Consider the following 27,969-nt stretch of genomic DNA (forward strand, 5'->3'; position numbering starts at 1 on the left):
TATAATGTGTTTAACTATAGAAAGGGGAATGGATGAGACTGGATTTCCAGGTATCCCGGTTTGCTCTGCGCTGTGACGTTGGTCGCTAAGCTCTATTCTCTCAGGCTCAGACGGAATCTAGGGTGGTTTTGGTTCAAAGTACTGACACAGAAACCACCGACGACGGCCCCACACTGGGAAATCTTCACATGATCGCAACCAGGAAACTGAGAAACGAAACAAAACACAAAATAAAAGAAAAAGATATTTATTAACTTAGGTTTGGTAGGTCAAAATAATAACATAACATTTGTGTTTTTGGTTAAAAAATGAAAAGGGAAGTCAAATGTGTGGGGATTTGACTGTGGGGGGGGGGGGGTTTGGGGGGAGAAACGCCCAGAGCACAAATAAATTTTTATTCAAGTATGAATTCCAGTTTCAATCATGATTTAAGTTAAATGCAGGAATATCTGCCGCTGAATGCATTTATTTGGCCTGTGAAAGAAAAACTGGATCATAAACTATGGAGCAAATTAGGACTTTTTAAAGATTCACACAGTTTTTAAACTTTCTTCACGTTACTGTGAATGAACCAAGTGCTGACGAGGATCCAAACTCTTGAGGTAAAGTCAAAGCTTTAAGCATCAGTTAGCAAAGAGGACTACATGTGTTGGACTGTTGCTGCTGTCGTGTTTGCTCGTGAGGATACCGGAGAAATGGGAAACGTTGGTGGGTTTTTTTCCGACCGACTGCCGGAGTTTGGCGTGTCCCAGTCGTTGTGAGCGTAGATTCCCCCGTTCTGCGAGAGTCATGGTTTCACCGGCTCGATGGACAACAGGCTGCCGAATTTAAAGTGCTGGATGACGGGGAACTTCTCCAAACACTGGGGACAGAAAAGACAAAGTTCAGTGTGAAAACACAGGGAGCTGGCATCGCTAAAGCGCTTTCCACACATGAACATGAATTGGGTCCAGACAGTTTTCCAGATTGCATCCAGCAGCAGACTCCGCCTCTCCGGTGAGCCCCTAACGACCAGTTCACACCTGCCTCAGGTGAAACCAACGACCTGAAAACTGGGAGGGGTGAACGATCTGCATTGTTCAATTAAACGACTCTCTAGACCGCGATCAGCCTCAGAGGTTAAGGCCACGTCCAGACGGAAACGGCACAAAACGGAAACCATCTTTTTCTTTGCCGTTTTCAAAAGTAAATCCACCGAGACGACGAAATAAAGTCAGTTTACGTTTAAGAAAAGACTTGCGACCAATTTAGCGACTTTCTGTCATAAACCTAAATACTTCACAAGAAAGAAATGCACCATTAAGACAAGAACGAACTGAAAACTAGTTAAATTAGGTTTGTTTTTCTCCTCTCTTGATTTTACGATTCACCACTTTTTTCACCCCTGTGTGTGAAAGACAGGACGTGTTCTTGTGACATGTAGCGTGTTTTTAGACTGACTTTAGTTACTTTTTCATTGACAGTTGGTAACACTGTCAAACCATCTCCAAACACAAGATAGTGAATGACAGCGTAAGAGAGAGAGCTGGGAATGTGACGTCATCATAGCGCGTTCTCTGTCTACACGGAAACACGGAGGCCGGCGTTTTCAAAAAATACCGCTTCAGCTCTGTGTGTGTGGACGGAACATCTCTCGTTAGAAGTGAAGAAGCTTCTTGGATGAGAGGGTGAAACGTCTTCAACCGCAGCTTAACTACAGAAGAACAACTGTTCCTGCAAAGTCGGCCATGATAGACTCTGCTAACTTTCCGATCACCGCCTTCAGGTCCAGGAATCAGGCATTAAAGCAACATGTCCTCGTCTCTGATTGGCTAAAGTTGGTGCAGACGCTCATGAGTAACTCAGATCAGAGTCTACTACTCGTTAGCTACATGTTGTTAAGCCTCTCGGATCGCGTCTTTGAGGAGTTCAGTTACATAAGAAAAAAAAGTTATGTGAAAAATCAACGCTTCATTTTCAGATAACAAATCAAAAATTAAGTTAAAAAGAACATAGATTTAACCTTGTAGGGAGCGTTGTCGTGAACTCTTTCCACCACGTGTTTAAAAACGTCCACGTTTGAGTTCAGAAAGGACACAGTTTTTGGGCCGCAGGGGTGTGAGGGTGTGTGAGGGTGTGTGAGGTCTGAGGTGGGGGTTGGGGATACTGTGCTGGTGGAACAGTGGCAGTGAAGTCTGGACTGTTCTTTGAGTGTGAGACACGGCAGAGTCATCGATTAGCTCACACAGAGGAAAACGTGCTTCTTTCCATCAATGGTCAAATCAGAAAAGTGATCTGATTAGACTGATCAATAATCCTGAATAGAGTCAATTGTGTGTGTGTGTGTGTTTTCATAATTCTTTTCACATTTTAATTTAAAGCAGAGGCAGAGAAAGTGAGGAAGGAGTCGAGGTCGTGAAGTAGTGAAGACGATGAAAGATGGTTATTGGGCAAGAAAGGCTTCAGACAAACGTACCGTCCACATGAAAACGTAATCATATCTATGTTTTATTCACACGCAAACAGCATTTTGGGATCATTAAAGCTCTGCCATTAGCATTTTCTGTCTATAACGCACACGTATACTCGATTTTATCGTAGTGTTATTGTTAATATCTTTCTATGCTGTAACTTTCACATTAAGTGGAAAGGCATGTTTATTATTTATTTTCTTTACTATCTAGGCTGCTGTGACAATGTAGATTTTCCCCACTGTGGGACTAATAAAGGACTCATCTTATTTATGTTTTCATGGCCTTCACCATCACTTATCGTCATCGTTGTTGTCGTTGTCTTGTTCTTCTGGTGTTGGGAGTTTGTTTGGTCTTTTTCTCTTTAGGATAACTTTTATTTTATGTCCTTAGACGTCCTCTGTCTCTGTGATTGTACACACTGTAATATATGTATACTTAAGCTTTTTAAAAAAAAGCTTTGCACATGGCACATGTGCTCAACGTCTTCTTCTCCAAAACTGTTCTGGTGTATTTCTGTAGCGGTGCCACCTACAGGCCTGACACGTGTACTGCAGCGGTTTTCATGTGGATGAAGACCAAGTTTCCTGAAACGATGCCGTGTTTAACAAAAGAAAACTATCGTTTATGTTTCATAGCATTTCTGTGTGGACAGAGCCAAAGAGAGAGAGACGAGATTAGATACAGCGGGGCTTTGTGTATCAACAAATAATAATACGTTTTAGTGTGGATACGGCCTAAAACTAACATTTTCAGAAGCCTCAGCGTGGACGTAAAACACAGTGTCGAGTATTCAAACTAAAACATTTTCACATAGATGTTCATTCTTCTTCTTCTTTACGTTTCACAGACTTTCCGTCTTTTCGTCTCCGAGCGAAACAGAGAACCAAATGTGGATTAATCCCTCCGCTGAAAATAGTCCAACAAACACACAGTTTGATTCATGTTAACAGCGTGCAGCTGTTTGAAGAAGGGATTTAGCTTCTTTTTTCTTTTTATATATAAAGATTTAAGTGTATATATACTGTATGTGTGGCCTGGTTTAGATTTACATCCTCACTGGGAGCTCACTGGTGTTTGGGCCCAGAGTCAGAGAAGAGAGAGCTCAGAGACGGAAAACTATATTTGTTCAAGTAGGCGGGACTTTTTTTGTCATTATTGATCAGTTGTTCCATAGTAACCTTTCATCACAGGGTAAATCAACTTTTGAAGAGTCAGAACGGACATGTGATTGGTCAGTCCCCTATCATGGGGGCCAGATTTCCACAAGGCTGGAAATAGAGTCTAGAAGAAGAGGAGGAGGAGAAAAGAAATCACTTGACTCACATTATGATGAAAAGGTCACAGTGGAATTATTGATCAATAATTTATACTCCAGCTTTTACTGTTTTCATCGTCTTAAAAAACACACACGGGTAGTCTTAGATTCAGCACCGACTGTGACGGAAATCTTAACTTTAATTAATGAGTAAAGTAATAAAAGTGTTCCTGTTGCCGAGTCACTCGCTCCTTTGTCTTTGACGCGAGTGAAAACAGACACTGTGATGAATTCAGTTTCATGTCTGTGCAAGTCCACTCTTTTTTTTTCTTCCTTTTTTCGCAGCTAAAACAAACAAAAGTCTTTCAGTCGGAGTTTTTGTGCGGAAAGTTTTGGTTTTTAATCTACATTAAGGTTATTTAAGGCGGCCTGGTGTTTATTGCCAAGTACGGACGAGACGTGGGACGGAATAAACCGCCAAAACTGTCCACCGGCGGGTTTTTTTTCTTTTTTTGTCCTCTCAGACGCTCACAACTATCGTCTGCTCTCAGACGGACAGAAAGCGAGCAGACGGATGGACGGACGGACGGCGCTTCGCTCTCGCTCGGTGCCTCAAACCCCTGAGTGGGGCCAGGAAAAGGGAGAGAGGAATGCGAGTCTGCTGATGGTTGCTCCAGGCTGAGAGGAAGGTCGGGACACAGAGAGAGGGAGAGGGAGGGAGGATTTAATGTAGGGAACAGCAAAGGGAGGGAGGGAGGGAGAGAGAGAGGGAGGGAGGGAGGGAGGGAGGGATGGGGGGGGCAGGCAGACAGCTTGGCCCCTCAGCTCTTTGGGAAGACTCACAGGCTGCTCTGGAAAACACAGGATGTGGGCATGCAGGCGGGGAAAGAACGAGCTTAGACATCCCCCCCACCCCCCTCCCTCCCTTCTGTAACCCCACCCCCCTAACCACCTCACACACACACACACACACACACACACACACACACACACAATTCCATTCTCTCTTTTCTAGCTTAACCCTTTCCTGCCTCGCTCCCAGTCCACACGGGCGTTTGGCTGTTTGTCACAGCTGGCGTTCAGCACTAACCCAATTTCTTAAATGTCAACGTAAACACGTGAAGCAGTTTTCCCATAATTAACGTTAAAGTCAGAGACGGCGGCGGCAAAAGAGTTTCCTATAGTTTATGTGTTTTTAAATATATATACTGTATGTACTGTATATTTTCTTATTGAAGACTTAAAATAAAAAATAGTTACAGTTTCAAGTCAGAAACAAAAAAATACAACAATCTTCGTGATTTACAAGTAAAAAAAAACTGGAGCGGGCGGCCATTTTAAGAGCTCCGTGTGGTTGTACTGATGCTCGTGTTCCAGACGACTCGGAATCTGGAAAGTTCTGACCTTCTTTTTTTTCTTTCTTTTTTTGTGTGAATAAAATGAAACGGAACACTGCCGCTCCAAGTCAGAGTTCCTGCTTACAGAATCGGGAGGGGAGGGAGGGGGGAGGGAGGAGAGGGAGAGAGACACAGAGAGAGAGAGAGAGACAGAAAGAAAGAGAGACAGAGAGAGAGACACAGAAAGAGAGACAGAGAGAGAGAGCGAGAGAGAGAGAGAGAGGTCCATTTGGTCCTGTCCTACTACAGAGAAGCAGCTGGTGTCACAACAATGACTGCACTCCATGAAAGAGCACACAGTTAAACACAGTTAAAAACATAAGAATACGTGTAATATAAAGCACATTTAAAACTGTCACATAATAACACTAATTCTGTCGTAAAGCTAAATACCAACATCTCTGGCTACAGGTGGACATAATGAAGGTTGTACCTCAGCTTTGTACATGCGGATCAGGCCCTGGTTCACTTTGGACCACAACGGAACGGCGCTGATGTTCCACAGCTGGTTGGAGTGTTCGGCAAACGGACCCGTCTTCATCTGCAGAGGTGAAACAGGGACAGTGAGTGGAGTGACGTGACATCATGAGATAATGCATGCATTAAAAAGGTGAAATATGAATCTGTGGCTGCTACTGCTTCTACAGTAGAGGCAGCACCGAGGACCCGGGCCCAGACACAGAGGCTCGGTCTCGGTGAAAACGCGGCTTCCGGGAGGGACAGAAGGAGAACAGATTTTAACCACTTTCGCCACAACAGAAGCTTAAGTCAAATCTACACCAGCTTGACTTTCTCACTCTCTCTCTCTCTCTCTCTCTCTCTGTTCAGCAGCCTTTTATGTCCACAAACTCAAGATCGTGAACTGCACCAAATCCCATAGAGAAAAACATCAATTTTAGCTCACAAGGAAACTGGTAAGTTTGAGTCACTGAGATAACTGTGAAGGAAGATTTTCAAACACTGAAATCACCAAATAACACATTTGAGTGTACTTCTATGAGGCAGCAGTGGATTGTCAACTCCTGTGTGCTGTGGTGTCAAAATCACTGATTTTCTCTATGGGTTTGGTGTGGGAGAGCGAGCGGCTGACAAACTCCAGTTTCTTGTTGTCAAAATGGCAAAAAATAAAGAATGAAACACAATCTTAGACTTGTTTTCACTTGTGTGAGCTGTGACTGGCGTGTTGTCAGCTGAGTGTGTGTCAGTACCTCACATAATCACACTTAAAAATCCTGACCTATCCCTTTGAAGCAGCAACTACCAAAGCTTTTTTTATTATTATTACTATAACCAATGTTTAGTCATGTGACGATAGGGCTGTATTTACACCGCATGGTGCAAGTGACCCACTTCTGATCTGTTCCTCCCATGTGGCACAAATCAGATATGACTCACGACAGTGTGAGCAGGGGGGAGAAAAAAAGAAAGCACATGGATTCAGTTTTAGGCCTCGTTCTTATGTGGAAATAAATCCGATACAAATCAGATATTCATTCATTTGCGTCTACAATGTAAAAGCGGACAGATCAGACATCTTGCTTCCTTAAAAACAGGACAGTGTACACTATCTATAAAACACATGACTGTCTTTTTAACCAGTGCAACAGAGGACAAGATGTTAAACCAGAGGATTCATGCTGAGGTTTCATGTCTTTAAAGCCTTTTCCAGCGATGGATTTCTACATTTCTCACAGAACCATCACTTTCACTTCACTTCTGTTGCCACGCCCACCCCGTGGTTTGTGTTCCCCAGTGTAAATGCAGATCTCAGATAGGAGTCACTTTTGAAAGACGACATAAGCAAAAATCAGGTACGGACAACATATCAGGACCCACTGTGTAAATTCAGCGGAGAAAGTTGTCACTCAATCAGACAAAACCCAGACTCATCTGCATCTTTCCACGCTCAACAAAAACAAAATCAGCATATTTGGAAAATCTCGAAAAGGACACCCTTGTGTTTTCATGTACACAACCAATACGCAACTTTGGGAAAATGTTGATGATATAGGTAGGGATACATGATATTGGACTTGCTCAATGAGTCCATCACATGCTATACATGTTATATGTTTTTCTTTAAGTAGCTCCTGTACTGAAGTTAACATAACAATTAGCAAAATCATGTCGCAGAAGATGTAAATATACATGTTCTTCAAAAATAATAGTAGTTAACAGTGAAAGCATAGAAGTCATGGAGATAGCAGCTTAATTTGACTACATTTTTAGCCGCTTAACGACATAACGGTGGATCTTTAGCATCGTCTTCCACTCTGTTTTAGGTGTACTTCTGAGGCGGCGTTACAGTGTCCCCTACAGGCCTGGCATGCACATACTATTTACATTTAAAGTCATTTAAAAGTCAGTTTGTGTGTATGAAGACATTAGGGATACACAATATGGGTATCGTCTGATATTGGCTTTAAAATGTATTATGGTAGATCGGCGGCAAACACGCCAAGATCCCTTGATTTGACTAAGGATTAAAACAGTAGTCTGAATAAGCTGCTAACTCTTTGACTTTTATACTGGCGTCCTCTACAACTACTATGAACAATGAGGAAAATGTATATCTACATCTGCTGCTACACGACTACACAAAACATTGTGCTAATTAAACTACGGAAGAGAAAAAGTGTGTGTGTGTGTATATATACTGTATATATATATATATATATATATATATATATATATATACATACACACACACACATACACATATATGTGTATGTGTATGTGTATATGTATATATATATATACACTGTATATACATACATACATACATATATACATATATATACACATATATATACACATATATATATATACATATATACATATATACATACATATATACATATACATATATACATATACATATATACATATATACATATATATATATACACATATACATATATATATATACACATATATACATATATATATCGGTCCAAGCTCTCCCAATATATCGGCAAAAAGACAGTTATTGAAACAATGCCATGTGTAAAGAAAAGTTTTAAGAACAAAAAAATAAAAAGAGGATACAGAGATAGTTCTGTTGCCGTGGGGATAAAGTCTTAGTTGACGTTTACACGGTCGACTCTTCTTCCTGCAACAATCGACACCACCCATAACAAAAGGCTGGAATCAGCAGTGAGCGTATTCATGCCCAGACTAATGGATAAAGACTGTAAGTGACACATGTATGAGTTAATACATGAATGAATGAATGAATGAGTGAATGAGTGAATGAATGAAGGCAGGACGTCAGACCGTTTTCCCACCGTTTTCTCCCAAGAGGCAGTCGAACCCAAACCCAGACCCCGGGGCATCAATCTAACAACCCTCTCCTTTTTCCATCCCCCCATACACCAGCCTCCCCCACAGCCTCCCCCTCTCCCTCCCTCTCATCCCCTCAAACCCCCACCCTCCCACACACACACAGAGCTCGAGACACTTTCCAGGGCCTCACATGAGAACACATGGGGGGAAGGGCATGACGGGAGGGAGGAAAGGGGGGAGGAGACAGACCGTACTCCCTGGAGGAAGGAGTGATTCACAGCAGCATGTGGTGAAGGAAGTGACTCATGTTCGGGACGACGCACACACGCAAGCACGCACACTACAGCCTTGTGTGTGAATTAAAAAAAGAACAGGAGTTTAAGTATCCTTGGGCTTGTGTGCGTGTGTGTGTGTGTGTGTGTGTGTGTGTGTGAGAGAGAATCACAGGAAAATACTTTCAGGCCCGTCTGAGCAACAGTCAACAAGAGACCAAACAACAAGCGAAGACAATCAGGTGAAAAACAGGCTGCCGGGTTCGGACCTGATAATAAAAATAATAAATGTTTATTTTAATAAACATTTATAAATGTTTAATAAACATTTATTACTAACATTTATAAACTAAAAGTTGTTTCCTCCGCACACTTTCAGACTCATCTGCTCAAAAAATTTTGAATATCTGTGATTTTAATGTTAAAAAATATGCTATGAGAGGCCACCATGTCGGTGACCTTTGCCCCCCCCTCCACATATAAACACGTAATCCACGTGTCCGTGTGAATGTTTGTATCACATCTGAAAGGGTTCCTTTCACGTGTTCCTATTCACGAGGAGGTCACCGTCACCTTTGACCATTCAAATCTAATCTGAGTCCGAGTGAACATCTGCACCCAATTTGAAGATATTCCTGCCCGGTGTTCCTCAGGTGTCGTGTTCATAGAAGAGTGGGTTTGACCCCAAAAATCTCATTTTCATATTGGTATTTTACAACGCGTTCAAAGGATTTTGTGTCACTTTAAAAACCACTAACGCTCCCACACCAAAGTCCATAAAGAAAAGCGATGATTTTAGCTCACAGGAAAATATGAGCTGATGTTCAACTGCTGCCTTATTGACAAGTTTTAAATCCCTCTTTCAGATTTACCTCCGTCACACAAACACCAAAGACATAAAACAAGACATTTTAACACAGTTACAGAGGCAACAGTGGATCAACGACTCCTGTGTGCTGTGTTGTAAAATTGCAGATTTTCTCAATGGGCTTTGGTGTGGGTGAGTGACTTTGGCCCACAGGGTTCCATTTGTTTTCATAACTTCTTCACGAACGTCACCTGAACTCAGATTTCAAACTCGGTAACTTGGAGCAACCTCACCAACCATGATGTGGGCTTCCAGGATGGCGTATTTGTTTCACAGTAAATCAGTCGTATACACAGTACTGTGTATACAGTACTGTGTATTTTATACACATAGTCACTGTTTGTACGCTCAAAATATGACGTGGAGCATTGTTATCGACTGATACTGTGAACAATGGCTAACCCGAGATCTTGTGCCACCAGCAGACGACAAACGGACAAACCAGACGCAAGAGAATCTGACTGCAAACAAAAAACAACAACTTTTCTGGTCTGTGAAGGCCACCGTAATTCCCCGACATACTTAAAAAAAGAAGGGTGAACAGGGGATTCCCTTTGTTTCTTAAAATCTGCTTTTTCACCACTAGATGTCACCAATTTCCACACACTGGACTTTCACAATGAGTTTAATAGGTGAGCCTTTTGTTTATTTCCTTAATGTAGTACCTTATCGCCTCAACTCTAAGACTATCCCATGACATTAGGGCAAGCAAGCATGGGGCAAATACTGCAGAGATTTCTCTTTTTAAATCTTCAATTAGCGATTTTTCTGCATCAAATCACAATTGTCCAAGAGGAAATCACGAAGCACGCAAGAGTCGAGTTGATTTTGTACGCCTACTGTGTACGTGTTCACGCCTACAACACTTACACTATTTAGATTACTAATACATCTCTCCATAAAACCTTTAGATTATAAAAAGTAAACTAAATCATGAAATCTGGCTTCCCAAGATTGAGATGATGTAATCCCACGTCACAGTCGTCACACAGGGGGAGACGCTACAACCGCAGGACATTTAGCTGGAAAATTAATTTTCCCTCACTTGACTGAAACGGTCACAGCAATAAAACACATCAAAGTCAACAATGTAAGAAGGGGGAAAAAAAATGTTGCGTTAAGTGACAAAAGGTTAAAAATAAAACCCAGGAGGAGTGAGGAGGAGGCGCAGGGACAACCTTCATGAAAACAGCAGCAGCAGCAGCAGCAGCATCCTTCCATCAATGAGAGGAGGAGAGAGAGGTCAAACAGGAGGAGGAGGAGGAGGTGGCGTGTCTAAGAGGGAAGGAGGAAAAGGATGTAGCTGCTCCACCAACGCCCTCCCCCACTTCCCTCCCCTCCTTTTCCTCCAAAACCAAAAAACAAAAGCCGAGGGTTCCTGCTCCGGCAGAATCCGTTTACCTTTTCCCCTCCGTCTTCCTTTTCCTGAGCGGAACCACGTTCAGCGGTGACGCCGAGCTCACGCTCCACCACTCAGAAATATCTAACATGTATACTGTACATGCACAAATGTACACATGTACTCACGCCGGCCGGACAAGACAAATGAAGGTAAAAAAACTTCAGGTGAAACAACAGGAAAAGCCTGATTTCACAGCCTTTCCCTATGATTTATCACTGTGTATGACTGTATGAAGTAGGAACACTCTGACTTCATACAGCCCCCCCCGGCATCAAGAACCTACTTGAGACACCGACGCTAAAACAGGAAACCGAAATTTGTGTCACTCAAGAAACCCCACGCTCACGCCACACCAAAGTCCACAGAGAAAATCAGCAATTTTACGTCACAGCGCCGCAGGAGTTGTTGACCCACCGCTGCCTCCACGGGTGAACTCACACGTGATAATCTGTGACTTTCTGTGTTTGAAATACTTGAAAAATTTACCTCAGTGACACAAACCTAACAAACGAGGCAGCCGTACACCAGCAGCTCCTGAGCTCCCGCAGGCTAAAAACGCAGATTTTTTTCAATGGACTTTGGTGTGGGCGAGTAAGCGGTTTACAGAGTGACACAAACACAAATTTCCTGTTAAAAAAAGGTTGTCTAACTGACATAATGTGTCAAACATGTTCTTAAGAGACCGTAGATTTAAGATAGTGTTTGTAGAGTCAGCTTCCTATTAAGTGGCTAAATTTAATTTTCCCCCCGCTGTCAGCAATGTTTTCACTTCCGTGTCTCATTTTTTACTATCGCTTTATAATCGTAACACTGCTGACCATGTAACCACCGATGGTCACTACTAGGACATGTGAAGTAATCTGATCTCTGTCTCATTATGCTGACGTGTATAATCAGATTATATCCTCCTTTAGTAGACGTGAGTCAGAAGTGAATGGGAATACGACTGAAAACCCTATCATCCAAGCATCATAATCTGAATGTTGTTGTTGTTTACACTATCGAGTCAGTTGTCAGAAAACTGGTTGCCATGGAAACTCGTCCCACCTCATTGATGAACTTGATGCAGTCCAGAAACATGTAGTCCGAGTGATGCTCGTTCACCACCTTCTCGTCCAGGAAGTGCCGCGGCTCCATGGTCGGGTGATCTGGAGAGAAGATGGAGATGCAAGTGCACGTGTTCACCACTAGGTGTCACCATTCACCTCCTCATGAAATGAGCTCAGGCTGTGTGGCGACACTGGAGAGTGTGTTTGTGTGTGTGTGTGTGTGTGTGTGTGTGTGTGTGTGTGTGTGACAGATGTGAAGCCGTAACCATGACGCACAGGATGAGTCTCACATCAGTCATGATGTATTATGATGCAGTGACAACAATCTGTCAGATTAACAATGGGGCTGCAACAATTCATTGATTAGTAATTGATTACTAGATTAATAAATGAATGGATGAATCAGGTCGAGTGTCTGTGATTTAGTTACTTTGTTCCTCTGCAATATTAAAGCAGAAAAACCTTATTATTATGGACCAAATTCATTGATTAACAGGAGATTCAGATGTGAAATAATCACCTACATTGATAATTTTGTGGGAATAACAAAATTAAAGCCCATTCTTCTGCCATTTTATACATAATTAAACAGATTGAAAATACACGTAGGAGCCATTTGTTTCGGTATATTATAAATCTTTGTTTCACATATTTGATTATTTGTATTTATTAATATTAGCAATGGTTTTGTTTAATTTAGTTCATACGTTTATGAAGAAAATCAGAATGTCTGTTATTTACTATGTTTTAGTTTGGTCATAGAGTGGATATCATGAAAGACACTGATGTAGGATGACTGGGGGGCGACCAGAATGCACCTGGGTGGTTGGATGTTTTGTTTATTTAACCAGAGTGAGTGAGACAGACAGACACACAGACAGACACACAGACAGACAGGAATTTCTTTGTTCCTTTTGTTGTTGTGTTTGCTTTTGGACAATAAAGCACACACAAAAAGGGCAATAAAGTGGACTGGACATTTAAGTTTCTGTCATCTGTGTGTATTTACTCATGGTCCCACAGCGGTCTTTGGATTAAGGTGAACACACAATACAGGTGAAGCAGTTTACTGACCAACCATGTTTGTTTTGGTACAGCAGAGTGATTCTATCATATTAATGATGTTTCTCCATCAAATTCAGATATTACTTTTATACTAAACAATTAATCTCATGGAAAAGCAGCACAATGTCCATTTATTACTGTTCATAAGTGGACATGAGCTCTGTCAGGATGGTTCTTACCTACTAACTGGGAGCTTCCCCATATGAAGGGCAGGAACTGGAAGTCGTCCAGTCCCCACACACCTTGGCTCCCGGCGGGCTCCATCCTGTAGGTTCTCTGCAGCTTCCTCATCACAGACAGATACCTGCAACAAACAGGTGAGGGCACATCACATCAGAGGCAGAGACACGTCATCCTGTGATTGTGATTGTGATTGTGAGAAAACAGTATCTTGTTTAAGGAAACAACAGAAGATAACAGTGCGTCCCGACTCATGATCATTATGTCTTCCCAACACCAGTCTATTGACAAAAGCAATGATTTTAGCTCCCAGGGAGACAGTAGCAGCTGGTCTACTGCTGCCTCGTGTGGCAGGTTTGTGTCACTGAGCTGAAGCTGAACATTGACTTCTGAACATTGACTTCTGTGTTATTTTACGACTTCTGTGTCACAAAATGACACATTTGAACTTAATGATGGAGGCAGCAGTGGACAAACAAGTCCTGTGTGCTGTGATGTCAAAATCGATGGTTTTCTCTATGGGATTTGGTGTGGGAGAGTAAGTGGTTTACAAAACTTCAGTTTTCTGCTACTGAACTCGGTGAAAAAAGAAAATCAAACAGATTAAGTGTTGTACAAAGAGATTTACATTATTTAACACAGCCAACAATGAGAGCCCTGTGTTGTAGTGTGAAGAAGAGCCAAACAGCAGCAGCTCACCTGGTAAACACCTTAAAAACTATCGCCAGCTGATCCTCAACCTTGAGAGCGCCGACCTTACAGAGACAGCAGAGGAACGCAGCGAACGCCGCTTCATGACCTGAGAACGCACACAAACAGAAGATCTTTAAAAACACACCTTTACAACGTGAGGTTAGTCTTAAGGCTTTTCCTTTTCCGATTTCACAGCATGCAGGTGTTGTTGATCCACTGCTGCCTCCGTCAGGGAGTTCAAACGTGATTTTCTCTGATCATTCATTTCAGCAATTTCTGACGTTTCATGGACCAAACAACTAATTGATTAATTGATAAAATAATCAACAGATTAATCAGTTATTAAAATATCCTACTGAGATTACATTTGGTCATTTAGTGGACATAGTCAGGGAATAAGCATTTAAGTCTGAGGTTATGTTTGTTTAAAACCGAGATATCTACACTTTAAAAGCTGATATTTATGGAACAGAAAAAATATATGAAAAATAATGTTTTGTGACAGAAACATAAAATGCAAAGTTGATATTTAACTGTTAACACTCAACAAATATTTGATTAAGTTTACATTTGGCCCACGTTACGTTTCAGTATTTTCAGACTTTGTGAGGGGACAGAGTTTGGACTCCGCTGGGTTATATGGTAGTGGACAGAGATGAGGACGTGGACACACAGCAGCACTAGTGTCACCTGTTCCGTAGTCTATCCTGGTGGAGTTCCCCACGGACTCTTTCAGGTAGACGGCTATCTCTGCTGCTGCTGCGTGTTTGTCCGCAGGAATCACTGCGGACACCAAGGCCTCTGCTTCCTGCTCACACAAACACACATAACAGCAATAATAATAATAATAATGATGATAAACATGTTCTACATAAACAGCATACAGTCACATCAGATCAGAGAGAGTCATGTGTATGTACTGACCTGGTCTAGTTTGCCGTACCAGGTCCTGTAGGCCTTATTACCGAAGCGTGACGGCTGATCAACAGGCGGAGTCTCGTCTATCCACCGGTCCAGTGTCGCCAAAAGATCCACTAACTTCTCCGCCGTCTGTCGCACATGACAAGACAAAACAAAAGCGAATGTAGCTACACTCACTGTCACACAGTAAACATCAGCAATTAATAGAAGGTTTTATAAGTTAAGTGAAATAAAGAGGAAAAAGAAAAAGAAGCACTTTAGCTAAGAAATGAGTCTGATATCTTAGATTATGTTTATCTCATCAAGTTTGTCTCACTTTGCAAACTCATCTCTCTCCTGCACCAAAGTCCATAGAGGAAATCAGTGATTTTTAGCTCACAGTAGCTGCTGCCCTCCTGCTGCCTCCTTTGGTAAGTTTGTGTCACTTAAGGTAAACCAGAATAAAGTATTTCCTTTATTTTAAACTGAAGTCACAAAATTACACATTTTAAGTTACCGGTGAAGTCAATAAACAACTCCTTAAGCTGTGATGTAAAAATCGATGATTTTCTCTATGGAGTTTGGTGCAGGAGAATAAGAGTGACACACACTTCAAGTCTGTTGAACAGTGAGATACAGCAGTGGCCACATTCTAATGACATCACAGACCTAAGGTGACGTAGAGTTTTTTAGGTAAACCTTTTGTTAAGTAGCTAAAATCTGTATTTCAGTTGCCTCAGCAGAGAGAGCAACAATGAGCCCTCAAAGTTTAAACCCTTTAAATATACAAATGACCAAAACATGAAAAGACAAAGCCTCTGACGAGAAGAAAACACAAACCTCAGACACTTTATAATCACACGTGAGCTTCTTTCCTTTCACGCTCTCATTCAGTGTCAGAATGAAGCCCATGTAGTCGGCATATGCCTGAAAAAAATTACATTTTAAAATCAACAAAAAGAGCAGAAAACTGTTTCATTAGAATTCAAAAGAATCTCTTCGATAACTTTAATTCCAAACAAAACAAATCACAGAAAACCCTTGACAGAGACTGACAGGAACCCACCTGAGACTTTTTCCACTTGCCCATGTGAGGCACCATGCTGATCTCTTTCTTTGGCACCATGTAGGTGAATTCAGGTGCTTCATCCTCAGGAGTGGATCCTAACAAATGGATTCAAAATACTGTTCAGGGGAAGTGAAGAAGTCGTTGAAATTAATTCAGTTTTTATTTGGACATAAACGTCAGTGTCTGCAGAAAGTAAAACTGTTTTAACAGGAGAAAAAGAAAGACTGCAACGGAGGTGGAATGAAATACACGGAATAGCCCTTAGTGACAATGCACTCATTGCTGACATGGACAGAAATAATGTAATGTTAACCTGATTAAAACTATGTAGTCAGAATAAGAAAATTCAACATTCACATGTTCCACTTACATTAACCTTAATAAGGTTATACTCTGAATAATCAATAATCTGTTTACCTGGAAACTAGAGCTGAAACGATTAATCGACTAATCGATTATTAATCGATTACTAATTTAATCGATAACTATTTTGATAATCAAATAATCGGTTTAAAGCTTTTTTTCATGATTAAAACAAGATTTCCGATTTTCTGAATATTTTCTTTATTTCTTTGCTCTGGATAACAAAGAAATCAATAAAAGTGAATCATTTTGGTTTGTGGACAAAACAAGACATTTGAGAACATCATCATTTCCAGGTTTGACAAACACCGATCCACATTTTTTAAGGTTTTCTGATATTCTGAACACCAAAACGATTAATCGACAAAATAATCGACGGATTAATCGGTTATGAAAATAATCGTTAGTTGCAGCTCTACTGGAAACAAAAAAACAACCACTGACTTTAATCTGACATCTCCATGAGGTAAAAATCTGATTGCGACTCATGTTGACGTTACATCCACTATATAATCTCATTATACGTCTACATAATCAGACAAACATCAGGAAACTCCTCATGTCTTAATCTGATTACTGATTACTCTGATTATGACTTTAGTCAGAGGAGTGATTATCACAGATTATAACACCTGTAATGGACATAATGTTTTGTATATTACAAATTATAATCTGATTAAGACTCATGTAAACATTACAGCCATGTCTACATAATCAGACAAAGATCAGAACACTCCTTATGTCTTAATCTGATTACTCTGATTACACTCTTTGCGTGACATTCCAAATCAGATTGTTGTAATCTGGTTAATATCTGAATGTAACATGTAAACAAAGGGTGGAATATTCTGACTTTAGTCTCATTACGCAGACATGCATAATCAGATTAGAACACCTGCAGTGGAACGTAATGTGTTACAAACAGGAATATGACAGATTATTGAATCTGGAGACTCAAGTAAACACTGAAATCTGAATGTCTTATTCAGAATATGGTCGGACAACAGATTATTGGTTTCTAGTATGACCTGCATTCAGATTAAAGTAATCAGAACACGCCGTTTAGATGACAGTGTTTTACACAGCTTGTTGTCTGAATCCGGTTATTATCAAAAACATTGCTGTGGATATACACAGTGAGTAAACAGGTCCATTAAAGGGATGTTCCGTATATTTCACTGCACTATGCTCTGTATTCTTTTGGCGACTTAATCTGAATGTTTGACTCAGAATGAGGACAGTAGTCCGATTATAACACACGTGATTTAAATACAGTAAAGCCTGACTAATAACAGGATGCAACACTTGAACCTGTCAAACACTGTGTGTGTGTGTTGTGTGTGTGTGTGTGACGCAAACACACACATACACACACAAAGTTAGACACAAAGCCATAATGTCTTAAAACGAGTGACAGTTAATTGTTTTTATTATTGTATTAATTAAATTAATTATTGTAAAAGAGAGAGTGTAACACACGGTTTCTCTACACCTTATGTGCATGAATGATACTGGAGCTCTGCTTGTGAACAGCGGACATTTTAGACTCTCAAACACTAAAATTGTTGGTTAAATGTTGTGTGTTTGGTGGCAGCTGAACACACACACATACACACATACACACACATTCATGCACATTCATACAAACACAACACACACGCATAAACTGTAGCAGCGTTTACCTGACTGCTGCTCTGTTTCCGCCATGCCGCTTCTTCTCTGTCCTCTTCGCAGCTTCCTGGCTGATTTAAAACCGTCATGGCGCCGCACTGCCCCCACCCGGGGGAAACGTGAATGACAACTCTGCCTCTGTGTTTGGCATCTCAATGAATATGAGATTATGCAGTGTTGTTTAAAGTACCTAAAATGGTTACGTGAGTATTTTACTAGGAAAATAACTTTGGCAGAAGGCGAAGTCACCTTTTTACAATATTACTAGAGCAGAAAAGTCTTTAAGTATATGACATTTACTGTACTGACTGTAAGTATCAAAAGTAATTTCAAAAGTAAAGTACGTATACACAACTTTAGTTCTTAAATACAGTATTTTCTTTTGTCGTATTCACACACTAGATAGATAGACTTTCATTTCAGTGACTGTTTCAGACAGGGGTTTAATTAACTGATTCTAATGATTCAGTAGCACCGAAAACAACTGCTTTACAAGTCACTAGTCCCTAGTTTGTGTCACTGTGTAGGGCCGAGCTGTGCCGTGCCAAGCTGTGCTGGACCTGGAACTACAATCAACAAGGGTGCTGTTATGAAGTTCCCTACTGTACCTACATGACATTATCTCTTTAGAGGACACAATATTTGGAAATTTTAATTAAACAATAATGTGTGGAGGTCCATATGTAATTCAGTCCCCAAGGCTGGGCTGCCTTCGACCCCAGGTACCCTTTAAGTTTTTGTCCCTGCCCTTTAAAATGGGTAGGCACGCTACTGTTAATCATTAAAAGCCTGATTTGTTAATGACAGGTCTGTTGACATGTGTTCCCACTGCTAAACTTAGCCTGAACACACAGGTGTCAAGTGTGTGCCACAGGAAACACAACGACGGGACCAAAAAAAAAAGCTAATTTGTCACAACACCCACGGTGACAGCAGAGTGACGAGTTCACACCGAGCCACCAGGCTCTCACCGCGGTCAGCAGCCCCGTGGCAGCTCCCTAACGATTTAAGAAACGCCGCCGGTGGTGGGTGACGCACCAGAAGCTAACGGCTAACAGCTAACCTCGTCAACCTCTGTGAACCGCGGACGTCACTATTAGTAAACAATGTGGGGCATTTGCAGCAGAACCATGGTAAGTAACGCACCGTGAGCCGATGCTACTCTTAGTTTTTAATACTGGACTAAAGCTAATTTTGCTCTAAAAACACCGACGACAAAAATTTAAAAAAAATAATATCACAGGAAGACCTAATGAGGAGTCATGTTATACCAAGCTACTAACCAGGTGTTGTTAGCAAGTTGAAGCTGTTAGCAAAGTTGGCTCGCTCGTAGCGGACTGAGGTAGCGGCGATAGTTAATGATAACTAGCTAAGCTAACTGGGTCAAAGGTGAATGTGCGGTTAAACTAGTATTCCTGACATATAAAGCACACACACACATCAAGGACTAGTTTGACGCTGTTATGGTTGGCTGCTAGTGGTGTTTTGTCGATAGGTGACATCCCATAATGTTGATTTACAGTCGTCTATATATTCTTTATTCATCTCCACCTTTATTTGATACAGTCATTCCCAAAAACTGGGTCGGGACCCACAGATGTGTCACGGGAGATTGTTTTTGCGTCCCCCAAACAAATTATTGTTAATTTTTCCTCAACTTTTTTATCCTACAGTTAGACTATAGTTCTAAAATCGAAGTTATTAGTTGGGAATGCAGAGTGACACTTGTCAAACATAGTTTTTCTGTTTCATTTATTATTATTATGGTGTCTTTTTATGCCTTGTTGTGGTTTCTAATTATCCACCTTTTTAACAAGGGTTTGCCTGGTTGGTGTTTGTCCTCTTCTTATACATAAAGATCAAAGGGCAACATTACATAAAAGGTTTGGCTGTCAGTGTTTTTAACACCCCACATAAGAGGAAGAAGGTTTTCTTCAGCATCTGCAGCAGCTGATGTCACAAGTTGAATTCTCTTTTCAGTCTTTTTCACTCGGTCACCAGATTCCCCCCCCAAATTGGTCATTTTCATATAAAATCCTAATTTTAAAACAGGGAAACAAGTTTTTCCCTTGGCCTCAGTCCTTGGCTTGTCCATTTGTGTTGAAGCTGAAGATGAGTACACACTGCCCTCTGCTGGTGGCTTTAAGTTGCTCATCATATGTTGGATCTGAAGTGCTGAAACACAATAAACCAAAAGGGTCAGTTATAGTTTTGGTCTTTTCAGATAGCTGGGCTAAATCCACACTTTCAACATTCACTCACAACAGCTTTATGCACCGTAAATATGAAACTATGAATAGAAAACCAACAAATTCACACCAAAATTGAATCCCAACTCAATTACAACAATTTTACACTAAATAATGGTTAAATATTTGGAACAAATGTGTTGGAAAAATCCTTAAACGACAGCAGTTGTATTTCTGTCATGGAATCAATATATTTTATCTGTGGTAGAGAAGAAAGATTCAGACACCATAAAAAACTGTTGTAAAACACCCTGCGGAGAAGAAAAGTTTTCATATTGAACGAAAGGAAACAACATATTACGTTGACCTGCCAAATTTACAAGGCTGTTAAGGAAATGTGTTGACAGAAATAAAGTAGGAAGTCGTCCTGTTTGTTTAAAAGATGAAGCCACAATCATTACTGAAGGAACAAGATTCTCTTATTTACTCTTCTGTCTCTCAGGTGAAGGTAGGGATGGCGAAACCCTGTGGCCTAGTGAAAACCAATCACTTGGTGAAGCCTGTGTCGGCGACTCGGGTCGCCGGCAGATACCTGACCCACCAGCAGGGTCTGCCAGGCCTGCCCGTGCCCCCACTGCAGCAGACGTGTGAGCGATACATTGCAGCGCTGGAGCCCATGGTGGAGGCAGAGGAGCTGAGGCGCACCAAAGAGATGGTGAGGGAGTTTCAGAAGGAGGGAGGCGTCGGGGAGCATCTGCAGAGAGGCCTGGAGGCCCGAGCAGGCAGGACAGAGAACTGGGTGAGTTCAGCTAGACACGCAGCTGTGAACACATCCTTTAACTACATAAATACATGTTCGTTACACACTAGTGAAGTATAAAGGGATTGCGGTGTAGTTCAGAATGTAAAGTAGGTGGCATCCCATAATGATGATTTACAGTCGTCTATATATTCTTCATTATTCACCTTTATTTGGTACAGTCATTCCCAAAAACTGGGTCGGGACCCACAGATGTGTCACAGGAGATTGTTTTTGCGTCCTCCAAACAAATTATTGTTAATTTTTCCTCAACCTGTAAGTTAAGATTTGTGTGTTTACATATGTTTAAGTGACATGGGCAACATTACATAAAAGGTTTGGCTGTCAGTGTTTTTAACACCCCACAGAAGAGGAAGAAGGTTTTCTTCAGTGTCTGCAGCAGCTGATGTCACAAGTTGAATACTCTTTTCAGTCTTTTTCACTCGGTCACCAGATCCCCCCCCCAAATTGGTCATTTTCATATAAAATCCTAATTTTAAAACAGGGAAACAAGTTTTTCCCTTGGCCTCAGTCCTTGGCTTGCCCAGTTGTGTTGAAGCTGAAGATGAGTACACACTGCCCTCTGCTGGTGGCTTTAAGTTGCTCATTGTATGGTGGATCAAAAATAATAATAAAAATAAATCACACATTATGTATTTAAGAAAATAGTGACTGAGAACATGAGAAAGCCACTATAGTTCAACTGCAGCCTGCTATGTACATTATGTAGTAACTGATGGTTCCAGTTACATTCCAGTTATAGTCAGAATTTCCCACTTCCTAGTTGGATTTCCAACTTGAAAAACATTCTGAAATGGCTGCCACTCGCGTCATTTGTAAAAACACTTTGCTACTTTTAGTGTTAATTGTGCTTCTGTCTTTTTTGTTTCACATAAAGTTACTATATTTTTTGACCGATGGAACACAGTTAACTCAGAGGCAGTGTTCCTTCCAGTTCTGACTTTCAGCTCCTGGTAAACGGAACATACCATTAAAATATGGTTTGCCAGAATCACTGTAAAAATTAAAAAATAGGGCGTGGTCACTGTTAACACTCTGTACCTGGATCTTTGATTGGCTCTGTGTGTCTGCAGTTGTCAGAGTGGTGGGTGCAGCTCGCTTATCTTGAATACCGCCTCCCCGTGGTCGTCCATTCCAGTCCCGGGCTGGTTCTGCCTCGGATGAACTTTAGCGACAAACCGGGACAAATCAGGTGATCACACAGAACACACAAACATTATTATCCAGTATATGATTTTATTTTTCCGTCCACTGTCCTACGTTTTTAACAATGAAGTTGATGTGTTTTTATATCATTAAATGAATTCTCCTGTTCTCTATTTTTTAGATTTGCTGCCAAGCTGATAGCTGGGGTGCTGGACTTTAAAACCATGATTGACAAGTGAGTACATGCTTCACACGTAACATAATCATTCTATTAGAAGATGGTTTATATTCAAGACCTTTCAGTTAATTTTTTGGACTTTTTGTGTCCATCAAAAACTATGTGAGCAGGCGTGGGAATCTGAGGAAAACTCTATACACGAGACGCGTTCCACGATAACGAAAATATGATGTCAAGCTCGGTATCGGCCCGATACTGGCCTAAATTACTAGATTGGATATCGGGAAAAACACTCAAATTCCTCGCTGTGTAATGGTGTCGCTCATCTGTGTTTCGCAGTGAGACTCTTCCTGTGGAGTACCTGGGAGGAAAGCCTCTGTGCATGAATCAGTATTATGAGGTGCTGTCGTCGTGTCGCATCCCTGGTCTGAGCAGGGACTCGGTGGTGAATCACGCTAAGAGCTCGCCGCCGCCCAGACACATCACTGTCATACACAACTTCCAGGTGAGGAGTCTTGAGACACGCTGGTGCTTTATGTGTGTTTGTCGAGAGCACAAGAACCGAAAAGATGAGCATTTAGCCTCTGAACTCCACCACCACCATAGTTGACAATATCTTAAAACTTAAAAAGTTAACTTACTTTATTTTGTTATTAGACAGCTGTTTCTGTGTGTAGATTTAAGTGTGTAAACTGCTCAATCTCTTAAACCAAACCCCATAGAGAAAATTTGCGTTTTTAGCTCATGGGGGAAACGGGAGCTGCTGCTCCACTGCTGACTCGATTTCGATGTCTATGTTACACAGGTAAATATGAACAAAGGACTTCAAACTCTGGAGTCACAAAATAATACAGTTGAACATACTGATGGAGGCAGAAGTTGATTAACACCTCCTGTGTGCTGTGATGTAAAATTAATGATGTTCTCTATGGAGTTTGGTGTGAGAGAGTGAGTAGTTTGCAAAGGGACACAAGCTTAAGTTTTCCTGTTGTAAAAGACTCTCCAACTGTGAGATAAAACATTGAACTTATTCATAAGGTATGATTAATGCATGTACAAAGTTTAGTCACATGTACTTCACACTACCACACTCCAAACATCCTGGACAATCCCTTACCTTCCCCCCCCCCCCTTCCTGAAATCAGTTTTTTGCACTGGACGTGTACAACAGTGACGGGACTCCGCTGACGGTCGATCAGCTCTGCGTGCAGCTGGAGAGAATCTGCAGCTCCTCGTCTCAGAGCAACGCGGAGCCCGTCGGCATCCTGACCACGCAGCACCGCGACGCCTGGGGGAAAGCCTACGTCAGCCTCACAGAGGGTGAGCAATCAGCAACACCAAGTCACACAAGGCACTCACTTTGTAAGTGAAGTGTAGATGAATACAGTGCGTGTTATGGCAGCGTGTTTTTTCAGATGAAACCAACAGAGCGTCGGTGTCGGCGATCCAGAGAAGCATCTTCGTCTTGTGTTTGGACGGAGCGAGGCCTCAAGTGTCCGACGAGATGTACCGCAGCTCCGCCGCCGTCCAGATGCTGCACGGAGGCGGCAGCAAGTGGAACAGCGCCAACCGCTGGTTCGATAAGACGCTACAGGTGACCCACAGAGGCATTACAAACAAACACACGTCCTGAAGTTTGGTGTAACTTGTCATGGACCTATGATTCAGTCATAACTACAGTTTTTCCTAAAGTAGCATGACATTAAAGCTGGGGTATGTAACATATATTTGTAGTTACTGATCAATAAGAACAGATTCTCTAGAGTCAGGAATGTTATTAGCTAATGCTAGCTTATTGTAGCTTCACGATTTTGACCTTTTCGCCAAATTCCTTCAGCGATAATTTGAATTTTTATTTTTTTATTCTCTTCAGTTCATTATCGGAGAGGATGGTACGTGCGGCGCAAACTACGAGCATGCCCCAGCCGAAGGCCCGCCCATTGTAGCTTTGATCGACCACGTTGTAGAATACACGTAAGTAGGTCAGAGATTATTCGGTCAGAGATTATTCAGCCTCCGCAGACTCCTTGCTTGGCTTTTCATCCTCTTATTTTAAGACCAAAAAAAATAAGGTTTTATAAAGTACAGTGAACAGTTTGTTGATATGTTTGTCCACAGGAGGAAGACGGAGGATGCGCAGGGTCTAAGTGACCCGCTGCCCGTCCCCCAGAAACTTCATTTCAACATCACACCTGAGATCAAGAAGGACATCGAAGACGCCAAGCAGAGTATGAACAAGTGAGGGCAGCTGTTGTAATCGCACTCTGTTGTGACCAGTAGGAATACGTACTGAGAACTGGAATTAAAATAGTACCAGTTCCTCCTTAGACACAAATCCACTCTTATATTATATTTATTGCATTTATTTTAAATTCTCTAGCATTTTCTTGTACCCAACTGTCCCTGGTACGGTGGAACAGTGGTTAGCACTCTGAGTTTGTTCTTTGCGTTCTTGTAGGTTTTCTCTGGTTGTGCCAACAAAACATGTTAGGGTAAAGCTCCCACTTCCTAGTTCTAGTAGAGGATGCATAAAATGCAGAGTACGAATTTCATTAAAGTTAGTTTATCCTTAAACCTGGTGATGACGCAGCTGCCACTGTCTGGCGGTTATGTTTGACTCACTTAGCTAAGTGAGTCAAACGCAGTGATTTGTATCGTATGTAAAAAGTTAGTCGCAAGTAGGTGAATACAAAGTAAAGTGTTTGATGTTTCAGCTTAAAATGAGGGGAAACAAGATTATAAAGGAAAACCTATTGATCGCATGGTTTACTGCCAAAAGTTTTTGCACTTAGTAACTTTAAAAAATTCTAGGTAAATTCAGTTGAATTTACTACCCTCTTAAGTCATTAAAGACAAAAATGTCCACTTCCAAAAAACTGGTATAAAAACTTAACAGATGAATATTTTTTCTGCATACAGCTCAAAACCCTTGAAATGCCAGTTTGATTTGGGGATATTCAGGGATATTTACCACATCCCTCTACTTTCACAGTTATAGAGTAGGAGCAGTATGAGAACAGATCAGTATCAATGAAATCCTAGCGATACCCATCTTTACTGACCAGTTAACGCAGGTATTTACATATACTGTCTTTATTTGTGTGTGTTCTCACAGGATCGCTCAGGATCTGGACATGAGGGTCATGGTGTTTGGTCACTTTGGGAAAAACGTCCCCAAGACCCACAAGATGAGTCCTGACGCCTTCATACAGATGGCGCTGCAGTTGGCCTACTACAGGTGGGATGTCGGAACAGCCGTGTGGCGATCTAAGGTGAAATTAGACGTGATTTTTATACAAACACGTTTCTCCCGTTGTCTCAACAGGATGTACCAGCGCTGCTGTGCCACGTATGAAAGCGCATCGCTGCGAATGTTCCGACTCGGGCGCACAGACACGATCCGATCGGCGTCAAGCGCCTCGTCTGCCTTCATCAGAGCCTTCGATGACACCAGCAAACAGGTCAGACCTTGTGTCGGTTGGATTAGACATTTGAGACGCTTTTATACAGTAATTCAGAAGATTTCATTTGATATTCATCAGTTATTTGTGTGACGATCATGAAACCGGTGACCATTTTGTTTCCTGACCACTACTGCAGTGGATTGTTGACTTACAGTGACTTATACGATGAGTGGAGAGTCAGGTTTATGATGTGAGGTGGTGGATAATCAGTGACACAGACCGAAATAGATGATATGACTTATCTTCCTCTTAGTAAGACGGACAAATTGCTACACAGTTTAGTCATTGTCATTTAAAGTAACTATGGGGGTGTAAACATCCCATTTCTGCTAAATAGTGGACTGGTGGTGTATTTGCAAGTCAAAGAAGAAATCTCTCAGTCATGGCAGCTTGCTAAAACTGTGCCAGAAGTCAATGTTTGAAGTATGTTTGTTCACTGTATCTGTGTTTGTTCGCGCTCTTCACAGAACACAGAGAAGCTTGACCTGATGGAGAAAGCTGTCCAAGCTCACAGGTCGTACACAAACATGGTGAGGGAACTTTTACCACAGCTTTTTTCTTTGTTTTGAAAGCACCAAATGTGAAATAATCCACCTATGCCCCGTGTCTCCGCCTCCTCAGGCGATCAGTGGTCAGGCCATAGACCGACACCTGCTCGGCCTGAGGATGCAGGCTGTGGAGGAAAACCTCGCCGTGCCCGAAATCTTCCAAGACGCCGCCTACGCCAAAGCGCTACACTACCAGCTGTCTACAAGTCAGGTAGGGGGGGCGGAGCCTGGATCCAGCTGATGGCGTCACTGTCGAGGAGCTAACAGCTAACAGCTGCGGCTTCGTGAAGGTCACAGAGCGGAGATGAATCTTTTTTAATTAATCTGTACGTTGTTTTCCCTCCACAAGGTTCCATCCAAGACGGACTGCGTCATGTGCTTCGGTCCGGTCGTACTGAACGGATACGGCGTGTGCTACAACCCCATGAATGACCACATCAATTTTGCCGTGTCGTCATTCAACACCTGCGAGGAGACGAATGCGTGGCGCCTGGCTCAGGCCGTGGAGGGAGCGCTGCTGGACTTGAGGACTCTGCTGGAACAGACACCACGAGCCAAACTGTAAAGCTCCTCCTCTTCTGCCTCCTCACCTCACTGAAGTCATGTGACCTGACAGCATCCATGGACCAGGTACCTCACACCTGGGTCAGCTACTGTTCCGCTCCAGTCTGTGCTAGCGATGATCGTGCACTTAAAATGATGCCGTGCAATCTCAACTCAAACTCTGAAACACAATTGTTAGAAACGAAGCACAGCGGGGAAAAATCAACCCAATAATAATAATAATTAATGATAAATAAACACAGATGTGCTAAAATGACAGAAAGAGATTCAGCTACTTTAATGTTGGTTTATTTATTAAGTTCATTTAGTTTTTCCAAGACCTTTTTAGACAAAACTACATGTCTGTTTGATCACTGTTTAAAACGACCGCATCGTCACAGTCAAAATGGCCAGCTTGGAAGACACGACACATGAAAACGGTACAAACACTGAAGAGCAGAGCTCTCCACAAGCAGAGAGTCATGAATAAATAATGTGTAATAAAATCAGGCAAAGTTACCAGATGTTTTTGAAAGATGCTCCTTTTAAGAAGGCACGTTTTTCTACATTAGCCTGTCTTTGTGCCTGTGGTTCAGCGTTAACATTTTTGATATCAGGGAAAAGAATGTGTATGAGTGTTCAGCATGTTTGTCTGGACAGTAAAATCTATTTATACCAATGATAACATCTTTGTATTACGCAGTACTTGACTGAAATGTGGCAGTGTCCTTTTTTCTCCTGTATTTTATGTTTGTGTATGTATATGTATATGTGTATATATATATATATATATACATACACATGTATGTGTGTATATATATATGTTTATATATATATATATATATACATACACACACACATATATATATATATGTGTATATATATGTATATGTGTGTATATATATATATATATATATATATATATACACCTTTTTATCTAGCGTTTCATGCTGCATTCACTGTCAGCAGTGGCAGCCAGTCGTCATGTCACCCTTAAGTGTTTGAGCTCCCCTTTTGAAAACCTCGAGATTTGGTGCCATGTTGACGTTTTGCAATCACGTTCAGAGGCTCGTAAAATCGGACCTCACAAACCCCGATCTAGGATTCTAAGATGGCTGCCACTCTGTGACGTCTACTGTGAATTGCAATTTTGATATTT

The 27,969-nt window shown here is 41.5% G+C and overlaps 2 protein-coding genes across 2 annotated transcripts; one reads left to right on the plus strand and one right to left on the minus strand.

Moving 5' to 3' along the window:
- Positions 1–231: 231 nt before the first annotated feature.
- Positions 232–18,554, minus strand: ptpa (protein phosphatase 2 phosphatase activator). The gene is made up of 10 exons (XM_058617135.1): positions 17,934–18,554; positions 15,886–15,983; positions 15,660–15,746; positions 14,844–14,969; positions 14,610–14,727; positions 13,926–14,025; positions 13,226–13,350; positions 11,980–12,080; positions 5,539–5,646; positions 232–862 (listed from the first exon to the last, which is right to left on the minus strand). The coding sequence occupies exons 1-10, from the start codon at positions 17,956–17,958 to the stop codon at positions 788–790; spliced, it is 963 nt and encodes a 320-aa protein (XP_058473118.1). The 5' UTR covers positions 17,959–18,554; the 3' UTR covers positions 232–787.
- A 250-nt stretch (positions 18,555–18,804) lies between these two features.
- Positions 18,805–27,520, plus strand: crata (carnitine O-acetyltransferase a). The gene is made up of 14 exons (XM_058617134.1): positions 18,805–19,055; positions 20,614–20,910; positions 22,005–22,123; positions 22,259–22,312; positions 22,595–22,760; positions 23,401–23,575; positions 23,671–23,849; positions 24,129–24,229; positions 24,374–24,493; positions 25,371–25,493; positions 25,581–25,716; positions 26,187–26,249; positions 26,341–26,478; positions 26,617–27,520. Exons 1-14 carry the CDS (start codon positions 19,029–19,031, stop codon positions 26,830–26,832), a joined length of 1,914 nt encoding a protein of 637 aa, XP_058473117.1. The 5' UTR covers positions 18,805–19,028; the 3' UTR covers positions 26,833–27,520.
- The last annotated feature ends 449 nt before the right edge of the window (positions 27,521–27,969 follow it).

The sequence above is a fragment of the Solea solea genome, chromosome 19 (genome assembly GCF_958295425.1).
Source record: "Solea solea chromosome 19, fSolSol10.1, whole genome shotgun sequence".
NCBI classification, from domain to species: domain Eukaryota; kingdom Metazoa; phylum Chordata; class Actinopteri; order Pleuronectiformes; family Soleidae; genus Solea; species Solea solea.